The 16,981-nt window shown below is 40.5% G+C and overlaps 2 protein-coding genes across 6 annotated transcripts in view; one reads left to right on the top strand and one right to left on the bottom strand.

Moving 5' to 3' along the window:
• The window catches only part of LOC105496259 (origin recognition complex subunit 3), a 79,907-nt gene extending 72,785 nt beyond the window's left edge, over positions 1-7,122 (top strand). For 4 of the 5 annotated variants that reach the window (XM_011766514.2, XM_011766504.2, XM_011766495.2 and 1 more), the window contains one exon: positions 17-7,122. In XM_011766514.2, the coding sequence (XP_011764816.2) occupies positions 17-122 (106 nt within the window). In that variant the 3' untranslated portion in view covers positions 123-7,122. Of the gene's footprint in view, positions 1-9 lie in introns of all 5 variants that reach the window. The other variant, XM_011766520.2, reaches the window with a different exon arrangement.
• Positions 6,978-16,981, bottom strand: part of LOC105496297 (akirin 2) — a 32,677-nt gene continuing 22,673 nt past the window's right edge. The window contains exons 2-5 of the mRNA XM_011766616.2: positions 13,703-13,846; positions 9,566-9,715; positions 7,904-7,975; positions 6,978-7,660 (exon numbers count right to left, since the gene is read on the bottom strand). Of these exons, the coding sequence (XP_011764918.1) occupies positions 7,650-7,660; positions 7,904-7,975; positions 9,566-9,715; positions 13,703-13,846 (377 nt within the window). The 3' untranslated portion in view covers positions 6,978-7,649. The remainder of the gene's footprint in view (positions 7,661-7,903; positions 7,976-9,565; positions 9,716-13,702; positions 13,847-16,981) is intronic.

Genomic DNA, 16,981 nt, shown 5'->3' with positions numbered 1-16,981 from the left:
TAACTAAAGCCTCCAGTGCTCGGTTTATTAGAGCTGTTTCTGAACTAGAACTTTTAGGATTCATAAAACCTACCAAACAGAAGACTGACCATGTGGCAAGGCTAACATGGGGAGGCTGCTAGAAAGCAAATAAGTGAAGCCAGAACTATGACATTCAGCTTAAGAGAAAAAGGTGACCAGGCATATTTACATACACTAGAGGAGCCTGTTTTGGTGAGAAGATAAATGTGCAATCCCCATGTGATGTTTAACAAGAAAAGTACATTGCTAACCCCAAACAGGCATATATCAAAACACTGTGGAGTGCTTTAGAATCCAACAAATAATACGTAACTACAACTGCTCACACATTTTACTGTACTTTCCACAAAGTCATTACTAAATTGTGAGTAAATCTTTCTTGAACTTACAGAGTATAAAAATGTAATAAATTCCATTATCCAGGAGTATAAGTTATTTGCAGTTGCTTTAGCAATCCTCATTCCTCCTCTCACAATTTCTTGCATTGGCATTCCTCACTTTAGTGTACTAGGCAATAAGTAACATGAGGCCAGGCGCGGTGGCTCACACCTGTAATCCCAGCACTTTGGGAGGCCGAAGTGGGCGGATCACGAGGTCAGAAGATGGAGACCATCCTGGCTAACACGGTGAAACCCCGTCTCTACTAAAAATACAAAAAATTAGCCGGGCGTGGTGGCCAGCGCCTGTAGTCCCAGCTACTCTGGAGGCTGAGGCAGGAGAATGGCGTGAACCCAGGAGGCGGAGCTTGCACTGAGCTGAGATTGCGCCACTGCACTCCAGCCTGGGCGACCAGTGAGACTCCGTCTCAAAAAAAAAAAAGAATAAGTAACACGAATATCTTACAGGTTGTTTCTCCTGGTTACTACAGGTTCCAAAACTGTCTCTGCCTCTCCATTTCCTTTAGTCTTACAACTTAAAAAAAAAAAAAGAAGAAGGCCAGGCACGGTGGCTCATGCCTGTAATCCTAGCACTGTGAGAGGCCAAGGCGGGCGGATCACTAGGGCAGGAAATCAAGACCATCCTGGCCAACATGGTGAAACCCCATCTCTACTAAAAAATACAAAAAATTAGCCAGGCATGGTGGCATGTGCCTGTAGTCCCAGCTACTCAGGAGGTTGAGGCAGGGGAATTGCTCGAACCCAGGAGGCGGAGGTTGCAGTGAGCTGAGATTGGCCACTGCACTCCAGCCTGGGTGACAGAGCGAGACTCCATCTCAAAAAAATAAAATAAAAATACAAAATTAGCTGGGCGTGGTGGTATACACCTGTAATCCCAGCTACATGGGAGGCTGAGGCAGGAGAATCGCTTAAAGCCAGAAGGTGGAGGTTGTAGTCAGCCGAGATTGCACCATTGCACTCCAGCCTGGGCAAAAAATGCGAAACTCCGTCTTAAAGAAAAAAAAAAAAAAAAAAAAAAAAAAAAAAGCTAGATGAATATGTCTCCAAAAAAAAAAAAGTCAAAATGTTGCCAAGGTTAAAAATAAGGGGAAACCCCAAGGTACCATAAATAATCAACTGCAAGTCAGAGCAGAAAGCACCTAGCCCTGCAGAGCTTTGGGAAAGACAATGACCAGCATAGGTAGTTAAGTTAGATTAGGTATCTTTTCATTCATTTAAAAGGTGCCAGGATTTCTTATTCAACAGAATGTAAACACCTCTACATATGTACACAGGACCGTCATCTTGAATGTTACGAAATTTATTATATGCAAACTAAACACAAGTACCACCATTATCATAGAAAGCAACTGGACAAATAGAGGCTTTGACACCTTGGAATCCATGTATTAAAGACAGAGCCTCTGTCATTCTAGGGGTCCTTGAGTGAGGGTGTGGAACACAGCCCACTAAATGAATATGATCAAAGAATAAATTTCTCACGTTAAGTCAATGAGATTTCCATGATTTACCTTCATAGCAATTAGCTCAAGATTTTTTCTCAATATTCTAGTCATTCTTCTAGTCTTGCCTCCAACCATGTGTTTCATTTTTAAACAATAGTTAGTACAAATCTAGGGAAAGAATAGGTGATTTTAATGATTTTCCATCTATTTAAGGTAAGGAAGTTGGCAACAGGGAAGGTCTTCCAATACACTGTACACACCATCACTATGTACAGTGTGGTTTCAAATGATGCATATGAGCACCAGATAAAATTGTCAGTGTTTAGAAACCATTACTTTGAACAACACTCATACGGCAAGATGCTTTTTACACTATAAGGTACAGAGGAACTGGCCTCACACAGACCAGCAGATTCATATCTAAGGCACAGATTCACTGAGTAGAGTAAGTAGCCGTGCCTTACTTTTCTTTTGCTGGGTACTAAGTTGAATTTATCCAACCTAAACGCATGTCATGCACTGAACCACTTTGACTTTCCTCACTAAAGATTATGTAAGAAAGTAACAGCATGGCAGCTGCCCTATTTTCTTTTTCTTTTTTGAGACAGAGTCTTTCTGTCGCCCCGGCTAGAGTGCAGTGACACGATCTGGGCTCACTGCAACCTCCACCTCCTGGGTTCAAGCCATTCTCCTGCCTCAGCCTCCCAAGTAGCTGGGACCACAGGCGTGCGCCACCACGCCCGGCTAATTTTTGTATTTTTAGTAGAGATGGGGTTTTGCCATGTTGGCCAGGCTGGTCTTGAACTCCTGGGCTCGAGCGATCCACCCACCTAGGCCTCCCAAAGTGCTGGGATTACAGGCATGAGCCACCATGCCCAGTCGAAAACTGCCCCATTTTCACAATGAATACACAAAAGAGTAAATTAAAACATGAAGCTCCTTTGTGGTAATCATTAATGGAGCACAAAACCCTCAAGACAGCCTATGAAATGTCAGTTCAATTCTGTGTCCATTCTGTAATTCAGGAAACCTCTACCAAAATATCTTACAAAGGAAGTATTCTGCTTTACTAAATCTTTCATTTAAGACATACTGATCTGAAAACCCTGAATTGAAGTAGGGTGAAATTCATCCAAAAAATACCAAGCATGTGCCATGTGCCAGGCACTGTATGCCAGTGAGCAAAGATCCCTGCCTTCATTGCATTTAGCAGAGGGAGTAAAACAAACAAATGCAGGGCAGAGCACCAGGATGTTCAGGCTGCAATTTTAAACAGAGTGGTCAGAGCGGGCCTCATTGAGATGACATTTGTGCAAAAAGTCGAGTGAGGAAAAAATTTTCCATGAAGTTTTGTGGGAGAAGAGCATGCTAGGCAGACACTAGCACTAACAAAAATCCTACGGCTAGCTACGCTGGAAGAAGAGCAAAGGTGGCCAATGTGGACAAGGTAGAGTGAGCAGGAGGAATTCAATAGGAATTCAATGAGGTGGGGTTGAGTGCAGGTAATTTAGGGCTCCACAGACCTTTGTGAAGTTTCTTTTACTTAGGTAGGAAGCCATCTAAACAAGACTTAAGAGTTTTAAAGGATCAGTCTGGTTGCTATGAGAGAATAGGATGGGTAAGAGGAGACAAAATGAGGCAAAACAAAGACCGGTTAAGAAACCATGGAAATAATCAAACTATGATAGTGTCTTGGATTAGGGTAATGGCAGTAGAGATGTTAACATTTTAGGTGGAACTAAGATTAGATGAAGGATGTGAGGAGTCCAAGACCGTTTCTGCCTTGAAACAAAGAATGGAGTGGCCATTAAGTGATTGAGGATGACTGAGAGGAAAAATTTCAGAGGCAAAAATAAGTTTTAGACATAAATTTCGAGGTGTCTACTAGATACCTAACTGAAGATGTCACATGGAGAGGTTAATATAATCTGATGTCCTTATGTGATGAGATGAGATCACCAAGATGAGTACTACGAGAGGAGGCACGCAGCCCAAGGTCGAGCTTGGGGGCACACTTATGTTTTAGCAAAATTCAGGGAAATCAGGATTGGGCCAGCAGCAAACGACAGACTGAGAAGGAGCAGCCAGTAAAGGAGAAACATCAAGCAAGTGTAGTATTTTGCAAGCCAACTGAAGAGTGCTTCAAGGTCAAATGCTGGCTGCTGATTAAACAAAGTGGAAATCTTTGCTGCATTTTACTAAGAGTAACGAAGTGGAGACAAAGGCTAATCACCTATCAGATGACCTAACCAAGTGTCCAAACTTAGCCTGGAAAAGCCATAACTGTGTGATGCAATATGGAGACCGTAGCATCACCTTGCACTCCTGCACAAGTTTAACCTGAAACTTACAAAAACTTTAGACCTTTCAGTTTACAGGAAGTTCAAAGGGATATTAGAAGTTAAAATTAATGACACTACAAAGAAAAACTCAAGAAGACAACAGGCCTAGTATTTCCAGAAAGTAAGAATCTTAATTGAATCCTATTTGGGGGATGAGGGTAGCTATTTAAAAAAGAGACACATGGAAAAATCTGAAATAAGGACTTGATGTTAAATTAGGGAAGTATTTTATGTGGGAAAGTCTTTCAACTTTTCTGTTTGAATTTTTTTTTCCTAATAAAACAAGTTGGTGAAAAAAGGAGGGGGTAATAAACTGGGGGAAGTTTAGAAAATTCTTGAGTTTTGCTTTTATAAAGTGGAGCAGTAAAATAATCACTAGCAAGCGATATAGGATCAAAAGATTTTTTAATAACATGCTTATTATGCTTTTGGAAATGATTTAGTAGAGAAAGAAAATAGATGCAATAGAGAGAGGAGAGGACTGCTGGAGCTGTATCTTTGCCTGAGACATGGGTTTGCATCTAGTGCTCCTTACCTAGGGCAAATGCAGGAGCAGAGAATTGTGGGAGCCATATATCCTTGAGTAGACAGACTATTAGGGTGCTTTTGTAGAATATTCATTTAATACCAATTACTATAAGAGTTTGAAGGGAGTAAAGAGAACCCAAACAGGGCAAAAACAAGTCATTTCCAACCCTAGCTGCTTGAATCACCTAGGCAGCATATTAAACAGATTCCAAAAGTTCTCCCCCGCCACCAATTGTCTAAAGCAGTCTCTGGGGACAGGTAGAGCCTGAGAATCTTCCACCATTTTCTTTAGGGTCGTCTCTACTTCTTGCCACAGGCCAAAGACAGCTTTACTAGTTTAAACCTCCAATATTTATTTTTCTCAGATTGCCTCTTTTTCCAAAAATACAAAGAATTATACCTATGTGCACTTGTTAATCAAAGATTTACTAAACATATAGTACAGTACTGTATCAGTACTGCCTTTTACTAAGATGACTATTAACACAATTCTGTAGATACTTATTACAAGCAATTTCAGAGATTTGGGGAATTCGGAATCCCTAGGTAGCTAAAATAATCTTAATATTGAAATCATGTATGGTTGGTATTTGGACTAATCAACTACTGGACCCATCTGAAGTCAGAGTAGCCCATAAGCTAGGACTTTTGGGTAAGTGATAATGCAGAAATTTGGCTGTGGAAGAAAAAAAAAATTTTTTTTTTTTTTCCTGAGATGAAGTCTCACTTTGTCACCTGGACTGGAGTGCAGTGGCATGATCTCAGGTCACTGCAACCTCTGCCTCCTGGGTTCAAGCGATTCTTGTGCCTCAGCCTCCCAAGTAGCTGGGACTACAACAGGCTGTCCTGCTAACCAGTGGTTCTTAGCTGGGAACTGTTTTGTCCCTCAGGGACATTTGGCAATGTCTACAGACACTTTGGTTATCACAGTTGTGGTAGAGGCCAGAGATGTGGCTAAATATAATAATACACAGGAACAGTCACCACAGCAAAGAATGATCTGGCCCAAACTGCCATTAAGTACTGAGGTTGAGAATCTCTGTTCTAGACCATTAAAAGGGGGTAGAATTGGCCGGGTGCAGTGGCTCACGCCTGTAATCCCAGCACTTTGGGAGGCCAAGGTGGGCGGATCACGAGGTCAAGAGATCAAGACCATCCTGGCCAACATGGTGAAACCCCGTCTCTACTAAAAATACAAAAATTAGCAGGGCGTGGTGGTGCACACCTGTAGTCCCAGCTACTCAGGAGGCTGAGGCAGGAGAATCACTTGAACCCAAGAGGTGGAGGTTGCAGTGAGCAAGATGGCAGCACTGCACTCCAGCCTGGTGACAGAGCAAGACTGTGTCTCAAAAAAAAGGGTGGGGGGGCATAGAATTACGCACCTTATTGCCACCCTGTGCTATACCAATGTTTCTCAATCACTAATTGGCATATAAATTGCCTGGGCACCTTGTGAAACCACAGAATTGGTGAAATGTAATTACCAAAGCTAAAAATAAAAAGATCCGGCCGGGCACAGTGTTTCACGCCTGTAATCTCAGCACTTTGGGAGGCCAAGATGGGCAGATCACCTGAGGTCAGGAGTTCAAGACCAGCCCCGCCAAAATGGTGAAACCCCATCTCTACTAAAAATACAAAAAATTAGCTGGGCGTGATGGCGCATTCCTGTAATCCCAGCAACTCAGGAGGCTGAGGCAGGAGAATCGCTTGAACTTTGGAGGCGGAGGTTGCAGTGAGCTGAGATTGTGCCATTGCACTCCAGTCTGGGTGATGAGAGCAAAACTCCGTATCAAAAAAAAAAAAAAAAAAAATCCTTTTTCTTCTACTAACTTGATCAATTATAAATGTATGTTTAAGATTGTCTTAAATTTTGGAAATATGCTATTAGAATTCAACAAAAGAATTCACTAAAGCATTTTTTTGCTCACTTCATTGTAAGAAAGCTATGTCTGGAAACCATGTATGGAAAGGTTTTTGCTGAAATCATGCTTTTGTGTATCAAGTCCTTAAAGGAAAAACTGGATTCTACTGATATCTGAGGTAATTCTATAGCAGTTAAGATACCTGTAACATTCTATCAGGCAGTAAGTTACAGAAGGAATTTAGAATCAGAACTCAGTTTTTTGAAATAGCACTAAAATCTTAGAAAATTAACTTCATTGATTCCTGGAAAATGCTTACGTTTTAAAACACCGCCTTTATTCAAATACTACCCCCATCTGTACATTAAGAAACAAGCAGAATAGAAGTAAATGTTTTATTCTTCCAACTAAATTCCAGTACTACAAGGGCAATAAAACAATGATACACTGGAAAAAAAAAAATGCAGCAATAAACATTTGTTAAAAAGACTGATAGAATAAATAAAACTACCAAAAAAAAAAAAAATCATATAAACCCATTCTGAAACCCCAAGAAGTCCTGGAATACAGAAATGCCCTCCTCCTTCACTATTTCACAGGAAGCAGTGCAGGCTATTTGCTTAATATTGTCCTGGGATTACATTCTAAAATTAGTAACTGGTTACAGCTTGGTTGTAGTGCACAATTAAAATCACACTAACTTCATCTGAAGTGTCATTCTACAGTTTTATTTACACAACCAGTGAAGGGCATGTTCTAGAATACCAGCTTTAATCCTTTTCAAACATTAATATAAGAAGCCAAATTGTAATGATACAGCAAAATGAGGCCACTGGTATTAATACAGGTAGCAAAGGTCCACATCCAGGTGGTACTGACATCAGGGAAATTTCCAAAACCAGTTGCTGCTGCCTAAGAGTGGTTGCCACTGACGAAAGCTTGAAATAACCTGTATTCACAGAAGGGGTATTGGCATTGCTGCATGTCATAATTGGGACCTCTTGCAACAACTCAACAAGGAACAAGGCAGCCCACAAATGCAGGATACGTGATTCATGAAACATCTAAAGGGTGAGAAAAGGAAAATTAGTGCAAAATACGGGTCAAAATCCAAACAAATACTAGACCTTGATTCCCAGTACTGCCCCTAGGTATTTAACCAAAAGTCTTGCAAAGTTATACTGCCTATTTCCTCCATACAGTCTCAGTAATTTTGTTAAATTCTCTTTTTGAGTATGAAAATAATTACAATGTCTTCTCCTTAAAAGATAGGCTTGAGTTTGTAACTTCAAAGGTGAAATACTTACAACTAGCAGGCTGTTCTCCATATCGTCGCATTATTTGATCATGCGTAAACTTCACAAACGCATCATATTGTTCTATAAATCAAGGTACATGTCAATTACATGATTTGTAAAATGCCTTAATATTAACAGCCAGATAAACTGAAAATACAAAATGTATAGTAAAACAATTCTAAGTTGACAATCACTTACATAACCTCGGTAGTACTAATACTGTATCAAATAAAAACAGCATGGAGCTTATCAGTCAAGAAACCTAGGTTTTAGTCCAATCACATGACCTGACATAAAGACTACGTGAGATTTATTATTTAATAACAATTAAAAACAAGGCCGGGTGCAGTGGCTCACGCCTGTAATCCCAGCACTTTGGGAGGCCGAGGCGGGCGGATCATAAGGTCAAGAGATTGAGACCATCCTGGCTAACATGGTGAAACCCCGTCTCTACTAATACAAAAAAAAAAAAAATTAGCTGGGCATGGTGGCACACACCTGTAGTCCCAGCTATTCGGGAGGCTAAGGCAGGAGAATCGCTTGAGCCTGGGAGGCAGAGGTTGCAGTGAGCCGAGATCGTGCCATTGCACTCCAGCCTGGGTGACAGAGCGAGACTCCATCTTAAAAAAAAAAAAAAAAAAAAAAATTGGCCAGGCGCGGTGGCTCACGCCTGTAATCCCAGCACTTTGGGAGGCCGAGGCGGGCAGATCATGAGGTCAGGAGATCGAGACCATCCTGGCTAACACGGTGAAACCCTATCTCTATTAAAAATACAAAAAAATTTGCCAGGTGTGGTGGCAGGTGCCTGTAGTCCCAGCTACACGAGAGGCTGAGGCAGGAGAATGGTGTGAACCTGGAAGGCGGAGCCTACACTGCCACTGCACTCCAGCCTGGGTGAGAGTGAGACTATGTCTCAAAAAAAAAAAAAAACAAAAAAACAAAAAAAAAAAAGGGCTTTCAATAGCTTTTTACCCTTCTACTCGGAAAGTTATTGTATGTGGGCTATGAATGGCAACTGACTGCAATGAGAATAGGATAACAAAAGCTAACAACAAAAAACTACCTAAAACCTGATCAAGTTATCACAGAAAAAGTTGTTATATATCTAAGCAATTTCTCTTCTCCACATTAACACCTCTACATTAATTCTTTAAGAATCAAAAAGCTTACATATCTATATAAACAGTAAATCTGTGGCTAAACATTCTATTTATGTTATCGTACATAATAAATTTTATTTACTGTACTTAAATTATCAAATTTTACTGATTTCTTCTGATAATTGAAACAGGACTGCAGTTTGACACTCAAATGACTTACACAGTGACAGCCAATTAGATATTTTAAATGTCTAGATTGATGGCAAAGTTATGAAAAATATAAAGTCAAAAAATCCACAACCAAATTGAGTTAAACAACTAACATCCTTTTTTAGTACAGGGTACATACCAATACTACTGCTTATCTACACGGCTAGCCAATACTCTTTTCCTGAAGTTACCAAGGCGGGCCATGAGCCATAAGGTTAATTTCCCTTCCTGAACGGAAATTTTCTCGTTCTCAGAGAATATACTGCAGTAGTGTATAGAAAGTGAAATTAAAGCACACGTGGAAAATAATGCATTTTGTACAACTGAGTTCCTCAGAAACTCTAATAAACACACCTCATACCTGCAAGTTTTGTGTTCAATATTTCTTCATATTCTTCTCGAACTTTCTCTTCACGTTCTTTCAACAAACGTTCACAGATCATCCCAACCTGCCGTAGAGTAAATAAGGGCTGTTCTTTTTTTAATGGTGAGGATGCTGCAGATGAAGTCCCTATGTACAATGAGGACAAAAAATAGTACCTGGTTTAGAGCCATGATAGAAAGCAATTTCTAAATGAAGAGGTTTCATTTGGATCTCTTCAATCTTGATATAAAAGCATTTTAAAATCAGATTTTAAGCACAGCATTTCACAAGTCTTAAAACAACCAAAATAATAATTCCATCAGCTGGTGACGCTGGAAAAACGTGGCAAGATGTAATCAAGATTAAAAAAAAGTCTAAAGATGAGTAGAAAAAACTTTAAGACATAAGAAAGGCTGGGCGTGGTGCTCATGCCTGTAATCCCAACACTTTGGGAGGCCGAGGCAGGCAGATCACCTGAGGTCAGGAGTTTGAAACCAGCCTGGCCAACATGGTGAAACCCTGTCTCTACTACAAATACAAAAAAAATTAGCCAGGCATGATGGCAGGCACCTGTAATCCCAGCTACTCGGGAGGCTGAGGCAGGAGAATTGCTTGAACCCAGGAGGCAGACGTTGCAGTGAGCCGAGATCGTGCCACTGCACTCCAGCCTGGGCAAAAAGAGCAAAACTCCATCTCAAAAAAACAAAAACAAAAAATTAAAAATTAAATTTAAAAAAGACAAAAAACAAACATTACAATGATGGGTCCCATTACAAAACCTCTTATCTCCTTTCTGGAAAATACCATACCATGAAGTATTTTAGTGACTAAACTTTCCTACACCAGGAATAAAGAACACCTCAGGTCTAAACTTAATTTATTTAGTCCCAGAATAACAAATCATTATGCCAGTAAAAAGACACTTAATCTTCAAAGCCATACCATTAATATCTTAACAGCCCACACACAATGAACCGGTAAATTATCCTACCATCATTTCACACCTTTAGAAAGGGGTTTTCCTTTATTAAAAAAGAAAATAGGCCGGGCATGGTGGCTCACGCCTGTAATACCAGCACTTTGGGAGGCCGAGGCGGGCGGATCACCTGAGGTCAGAAGTTCAAGACCAGCCTGACCAACGTGTAGAAACTTCGTCTCTACTAAAAATACAAAATTAGCTGGGCATGGTGGCGGATGCCTGTAATCCCAGCTACTCGGGAGGCTGAGGCAGGAGAATCACTTGAACCCAGGAGGCGGAGGTTACGGTGAGCCAAGATCATGCCACTGCACTCCAGCCTAGGCAACAAGAGAGAAATTCCATCTCAAAAAAAAAAAAAAAAGAAATTTCATGTTGGCACAATAAAACCTTTGTTTAAAAAAAGAAGGTACAGCATGAACCCTTTTTAAAAAAGATTAAAAAACATTCTGGAATCTAGCTGGGTACGGTGGCTCATACCTGTAATCCCAGCACTTTTTGGGAGGTTGAAGCAGGTGGAACCCTTGAGCTCAAGGCCAGCCTGCACAACATGGCAAACCATGTCTCTAGTAAAAATACAAAGATTGGCTGGGAGTGGTGGCATGTGCCTGTTCCTAGCTACAGGGTAGGCTGAGGTAGAGGCTGCAGTGAGCCAAGATCTCACCACTGCACTCCAGCCTGGGCAACGGAGTGAGACCGTGTCTCAAAAACAAAATGAAACAAAATAAAAAAGACATTCTGGAATCTACTTTGCTGGAGAAGCATAAATGATTCTAAAGGTGTTTGAACACATTGACTACTATCATTCAGTTAACAATAATTCGCATGGAAAAATAAGCTCAAGTACTGAGCTGATAATGCTATGCTCAAAACTCTATAGTATCATAGAACTACACTGTCATCACACTAAGAATCCCAAAGCAGCTGCAACATCAGTGTCTGTCAATATCATTAGTAAATTGGCAAGAATATTCCTTCAGCATTTTTATACCTATTAGTATTTTTTTATAAAAGAGAAAATATTTTGTAGTAATAACATCCATTGTAATACTGCTAAAAGTATTTTATTCACATTCAAGTGCACCACTCATTTGTTATCTATTGTTTCTTCATCTCACTCTGTGAATTTGCCCTGGTACCACCAATATTACTCTCTTAACTTAATGCTGCTTATAACCGGCATGGCAGGAGCTAGTTAACTATGCTTATTAGAACTGCGCATATCACAATAACAAAGCACACCAGCTTTATTCATAATTACCCAAGGCTATCTTAATTTATTTTCACATTCCCAGCTTTGTTACTTAAGACTGCCAGTTAACTGATCTTCTAAGTGAGTAAGGAAATAATGATCTTGGTTTCCTGCTAATACAGTCTAGTACCCAACCCTCACCTCTTACTATGTTTCAACCACTAATAACTGGCCCCCCACAATGGGCATGGCAGTATTTAGTTTTGAACAATTTCATGTTTCCTAATCTAATTTTATTTGACTATATTATGGTCTTTGATTTTTTTTTTCTCTTTTTTTTTTGAGACGGAGTCTTGCTCTGTCGCCCAGGCTGGAGTGCAGTGGTGCGATCTCTGCTCACTGCAAGCTCTGCCTCCCAGGTTCATGCCATTCTCCTACCTCAGTAGCCGGGACTACAGGCACCTGCCACCACACCCAGCTAATTTTTTGTCTTTTTAGAGTGATGGAGTTTCACTGTGTTAGCCAGGATGTTCTCGATCTCCTGACTTCACGATCCGCCCGCCTCGGCCTCCCAAAGTGCTGGGATTACAGGCATGAGCCACTGCGCCTGGTCGAAATTTTTTTATTCTGCCAGGTTTTCCCACCCTTGCTAGAGGGAGGAGAGAAAGCATTGAACAAAGGCAACTGTTGTCACAAGAAAAGCTATTTTGCTGAGAACTTTACTAAAGGTAAGAGCCACTATTGATGGCTCTCTTTCAGCAAAACCTTCAACTTTCTCTTTGCTTCAAGTAGCCCTTATTCCTTTTTTTTTTTTTTAAGGAAGGTTATTTGCAAACACTCCCCCCAACAAAAGGTAGGTAAAAACAGATACAGGATCAAAAAAAATAATAATAATCCACCTTTAGAAATCTATCCCAGGCCGGGCGCGGTGGCTCAAGCCTGTAATCCCAGCACTTTGGGAGGCCGAGACGGGCGGATCACGAGGTCAGGAGATCGAGACCATCCTGGCTGACACGGTGAAACCCCGTCTCTACTTTAAAAAATACAAAAAACTAGCCGGGCGAGGTGGCGGCGCCTGTAGTCCCAGCTACTCGGGAGGCTGAGGCAGGAGAATGGCGTGAACCCGGGAGGCGGAGCTTGCAGTGAGCTGAGATCCGGCCACTGCACTCCAGCCTGGGCAGCAGAGCAAGACTCCGTCTCAAAAAAAAAAAAAAAAAAAAAAAAAAAAGAAATCTATCCCAATAAGACAAGTGTGTAAGGGAGGGTACGTATACAGGGATATTTCTTAAAATACTATACCAGCAAAACATCTAAGTTGAATTATCAATAAGCATTCGGTCATGACAAGGTACATCTATACCTAACAAAGGAGCATATAGTATTCTGTTAATTTTTTTTTTTTTTTTGAGACAAAGTCTCACTGTGTCGCCCAAGCTGGAGTGCAGTGGCACGATCTCAGCTCACTGCAACCTCCGCCTCCCAGGTTCAAGTGATTCTCATGCCTCAGCCTCCCAAGGGGCTGGGACTACAGGCACATGCCACCATGCCTGGCTAATTTTTCTATTTCCAGTAGAGACAGGGTTTCACCATGTTGGCCAGGCTGGTCTCAACTCCTGACCTCCAGTGACCTGTCTACCTCGCTCGGCCTCCCCAAGTGCTGGGATTACAGGCATGAGCCACTGTGCCTGGCCTATTGTTAATTTTTTTAATAAAGGCTACAAATCATAGTACTTACAGGATGTCCACTTTGGGGATATTATTATACAGGTGGTTGTCTCTGGTTAGTGGGAATCCAGGTGATAATTCCTTATTTTGTACCATATTTTTAAGATGTCATGCATTACTTGTATAAATGTTTTTTTAAAACTCAGAGGAGATATAGTAGCTTAAATGACTAAAGACAACTTGGATTAAACTTTTCCCACTCTAAATAATAAACTTTATAAATGAAAAGAAATGTTATTACCTGGTGAAGCTGGTCCACTGAGGAGAAATGCATGTGGCTGTGCATCAGAAGTACAACACGGATCTGTCTGTTGGAAACTCGTTTCTAAATGTCTTCTCTTCTGCATTCGTTTATACTCTTGTTTTATGTTGTACAGAATTTGTTCTAAAATAAAAAAAGTTAAAATTTGGCAAGATAAAAACTTTCACATTAAAAAAGAGGTTGGCTTTCCAACATTATTTAGTAGACCAATCTACCCAAAATATTCCTTTCAAATAATATCCAGAAAACTGACATTCTGGTAGGAACTCATTTCAGCATAAATGAGGACATTCACTTAGCACATACACACCAACTGGAATTCAGCTGCTCAACAATATTCTTGCTGAGCACTGACTAGCAAAAATAAAGTTTTTCAATCAAAATAATGGTCAAGTAGTCTGTGAACCCAAACACCTATTTTACTCAGATTCTTGAGTTCCAAACTTAAAGCTCATTTATTCATCACATAGAACTATTACACTAACAGGCTTTTCCAACTGCCTTTAATGCCTTTATGCCTTTTCCAAGCCCATAAATAAGAAGGGGCGTGGGGGATTATGTATATTCAAGCACACAACAGTCTGAAGTGACAGTAGGTCAACAAAATGACAAAGCAGATGGGAACTAAAAAAGTCATCATACATTAAATGGCCATGGCCAATTATTTTAAGCTCAATAAAACCTAAGAATACTATAGCATTCTGAATCTTGGGGCCGGAGGGTGGGTGGGGTGAGGGAGAGACCATGTGAAGTGACTGGTACATGACAGGTCCTCAATAAATAAGAACCACCATACCACAGTGCAATTATCTTGAACCACAATCACACGAATGAGTAAAATTATATCTGGCATATCTTTTAGGCCAGTATGATTCATTTCAGAAAGATTTCTAACTCAAAATAATTACCTTCTGGCCCCTCCAGAAAATCCCTACCTGGGGGTTTCCACTCCTCACTACACCTCCTCACTACACCTCCACACTACACCTCACTATACCTCCTCACTACACCTCACTACACCTCCTCACTACACCTCCATACACCTCCTCACTACACCTCCTCACTACACCTCCTCACTACACCTCCATAGCTCCCAAGTTAACAGGTTATCAATGTGAAACTACATGCCTAGAAGTTTACTAATCAAAATCCAAAGCAAGATTAAATAAAAATGAAATGTTTAGGTGGCAATTAACTGGCAATAAAAAGACTGACGGAGTGGAGTGTAGCCTTAAAATTCAATTTTACAATGATGCATTAATTTAAGAACTGTTAGATATTGGTGAAGTGGGGTAGCTTAACACCTGTAACCATGGCACTTTGGGAGGTCGAGGTGGGAGGGTCACTAGAGGCCAGGAGGTCAAGACCAGCCTGGGCAACATAGAGGGACCCTGTCTCTATGACACACAAAAAAGAAAGCTAAAGATTTACATACAATAATTCTTTTTAAAATGTAACACTGGTGGCTTTCGTAGATAACCACCATATCTACAAAATCTTGTCACTTACCTCTTTTCTTACTTTATTTCCCTAGGAGAACTTTTAGAATTTTTGAGAGACTCTGGGAGGACAAATAAGTTCCCTTAAACATTTTAAATACTGCTTGTTTCATTATTTAAACTGAAAAAATGTTGCAAGACATATCCAGTTAAAGATACCATTTACATAAATTTCGTTGTATAAAAAGACCTGTTTATATATACATGAATGTGTGGTTTAAGTACAAAATCACACATCCATGTGTACTTAAACAGGTCTATAATGATTAATTTCAGGATGGTTATGTTGGGGTGCTTTAGCTGTATTTAACATTTTTCATTTGTTAACATTCGTTTAATACGAGTTATGGTCATTTTCAGTCCTTTTCCATTTATTTGAACTACTTTGTAATTTGAAAACAAAGTTATTCCAATTGGGTGACACTGGTTAAATTATTAAATTATCAGTGTTGGCATGAAAGAGTTGTCTTCTGAATGGTAAGCATACCTTGATATAAATAGGTTTCCTAATATTCACCAGAGGTACCCAATAAAACTAATGTAACATCTGGTTTCAACCACGACAAACACAAATACCCTCATTTTTTAAGTAACAGACCTCTTTTCAGTAACAGCAATCTAAAGCGTTTTTTTCTTTTCGAGACGGAGTCTCGCTCAGTCATCCAGGCTGGAGTGCAGTAGCGCGATCTCGGCTCACTGCAACCTCTGCCTCCCAGGTTCAAGCAATTCGCCTGCATCAGCCTCCCGAGTAGCTGGGACTATAAGCGTGAGCCACCACGCCCAGCTAATTTTTATATTTTTGGTAGAGACAGGGTTTCACCATATTGGTCAGGCCTGTCTCGAACTCCTGACCTCAGGTGATCCACCCTTCTCGGTCTCCCAAAGTGCTAGGATTATAGGTATGAGCCACTGCACCCAGCATTTATATTTTGCTCTCTGACAGAAAGTAAGCTTCACTCACATTCATCACTTTCTGTCCAAAGCTACCATTATCCTGATCAAAAGTGCTATTCAAAACATCATAAAATTTATTTATAACCAGAGATTTTAGGAGGTACTAGTTTGGAGTAACCTGACCTTAATATTTATCTTTTGTGGCCGGGCGCGGTGGCTCAAGCCTGTAATCCCAGCACTCTGGGAGGCCGAGGCGGGCGGATCACAAGGTCAGGAGATCGAGACCATCCTGGCTAACACGGTGAAACCCCGTCTCTACTAAAAAAAAAATACAAAAAACTAGCCGGGCGAGGTGGCGGGCGCCTGTAGTCCCAGCTATTCAGGAGGCTGAGGCAGGAGAATGGCGTAAACCCGGGAGGCGGAGCTTGCAGTGAGCTGAGATCCGGCCACTGCCCTCCAGCCCGGGCGACAGAGCGAGACTCCGTCTCAAAAAAAAAAAAAAAAAAAAAAAAATTTATCTTTTGTGTGACTTACATACGTTCTTTCATCACCACATAGCTGTTCTCAGATTTAGTGTTCCTTCTGCTTCACAAGTCAACCAAAACACAACTAAAATGTACCAAAAGAATGCTTGTATAACAACCACCTCAATTTGTTCATTTGATAATCTCAAATGAAAGCTAACCCAGAATTAAGAAACAGTAAAACTTTTAAAAATTTATCTTTGTAAAACTCTATACCATCAGACACTTAGAGACATCACTAACATTTTAAGGTGTAATTTACAAATGACAAAATTAACCAATTTAAATGTACAATTCATTTGAGTTCTGACAAGTACATACATACAGTTTTGGAACTAATA

This window comes from Macaca nemestrina, chromosome 5 (assembly GCF_043159975.1).
Source record: "Macaca nemestrina isolate mMacNem1 chromosome 5, mMacNem.hap1, whole genome shotgun sequence".
Classification (NCBI taxonomy): Eukaryota; Metazoa; Chordata; class Mammalia; order Primates; family Cercopithecidae; genus Macaca; species Macaca nemestrina.
Note: the sequence above shows the minus strand (reverse complement) of the source record. Positions and strands in the feature narration are given on the sequence as shown.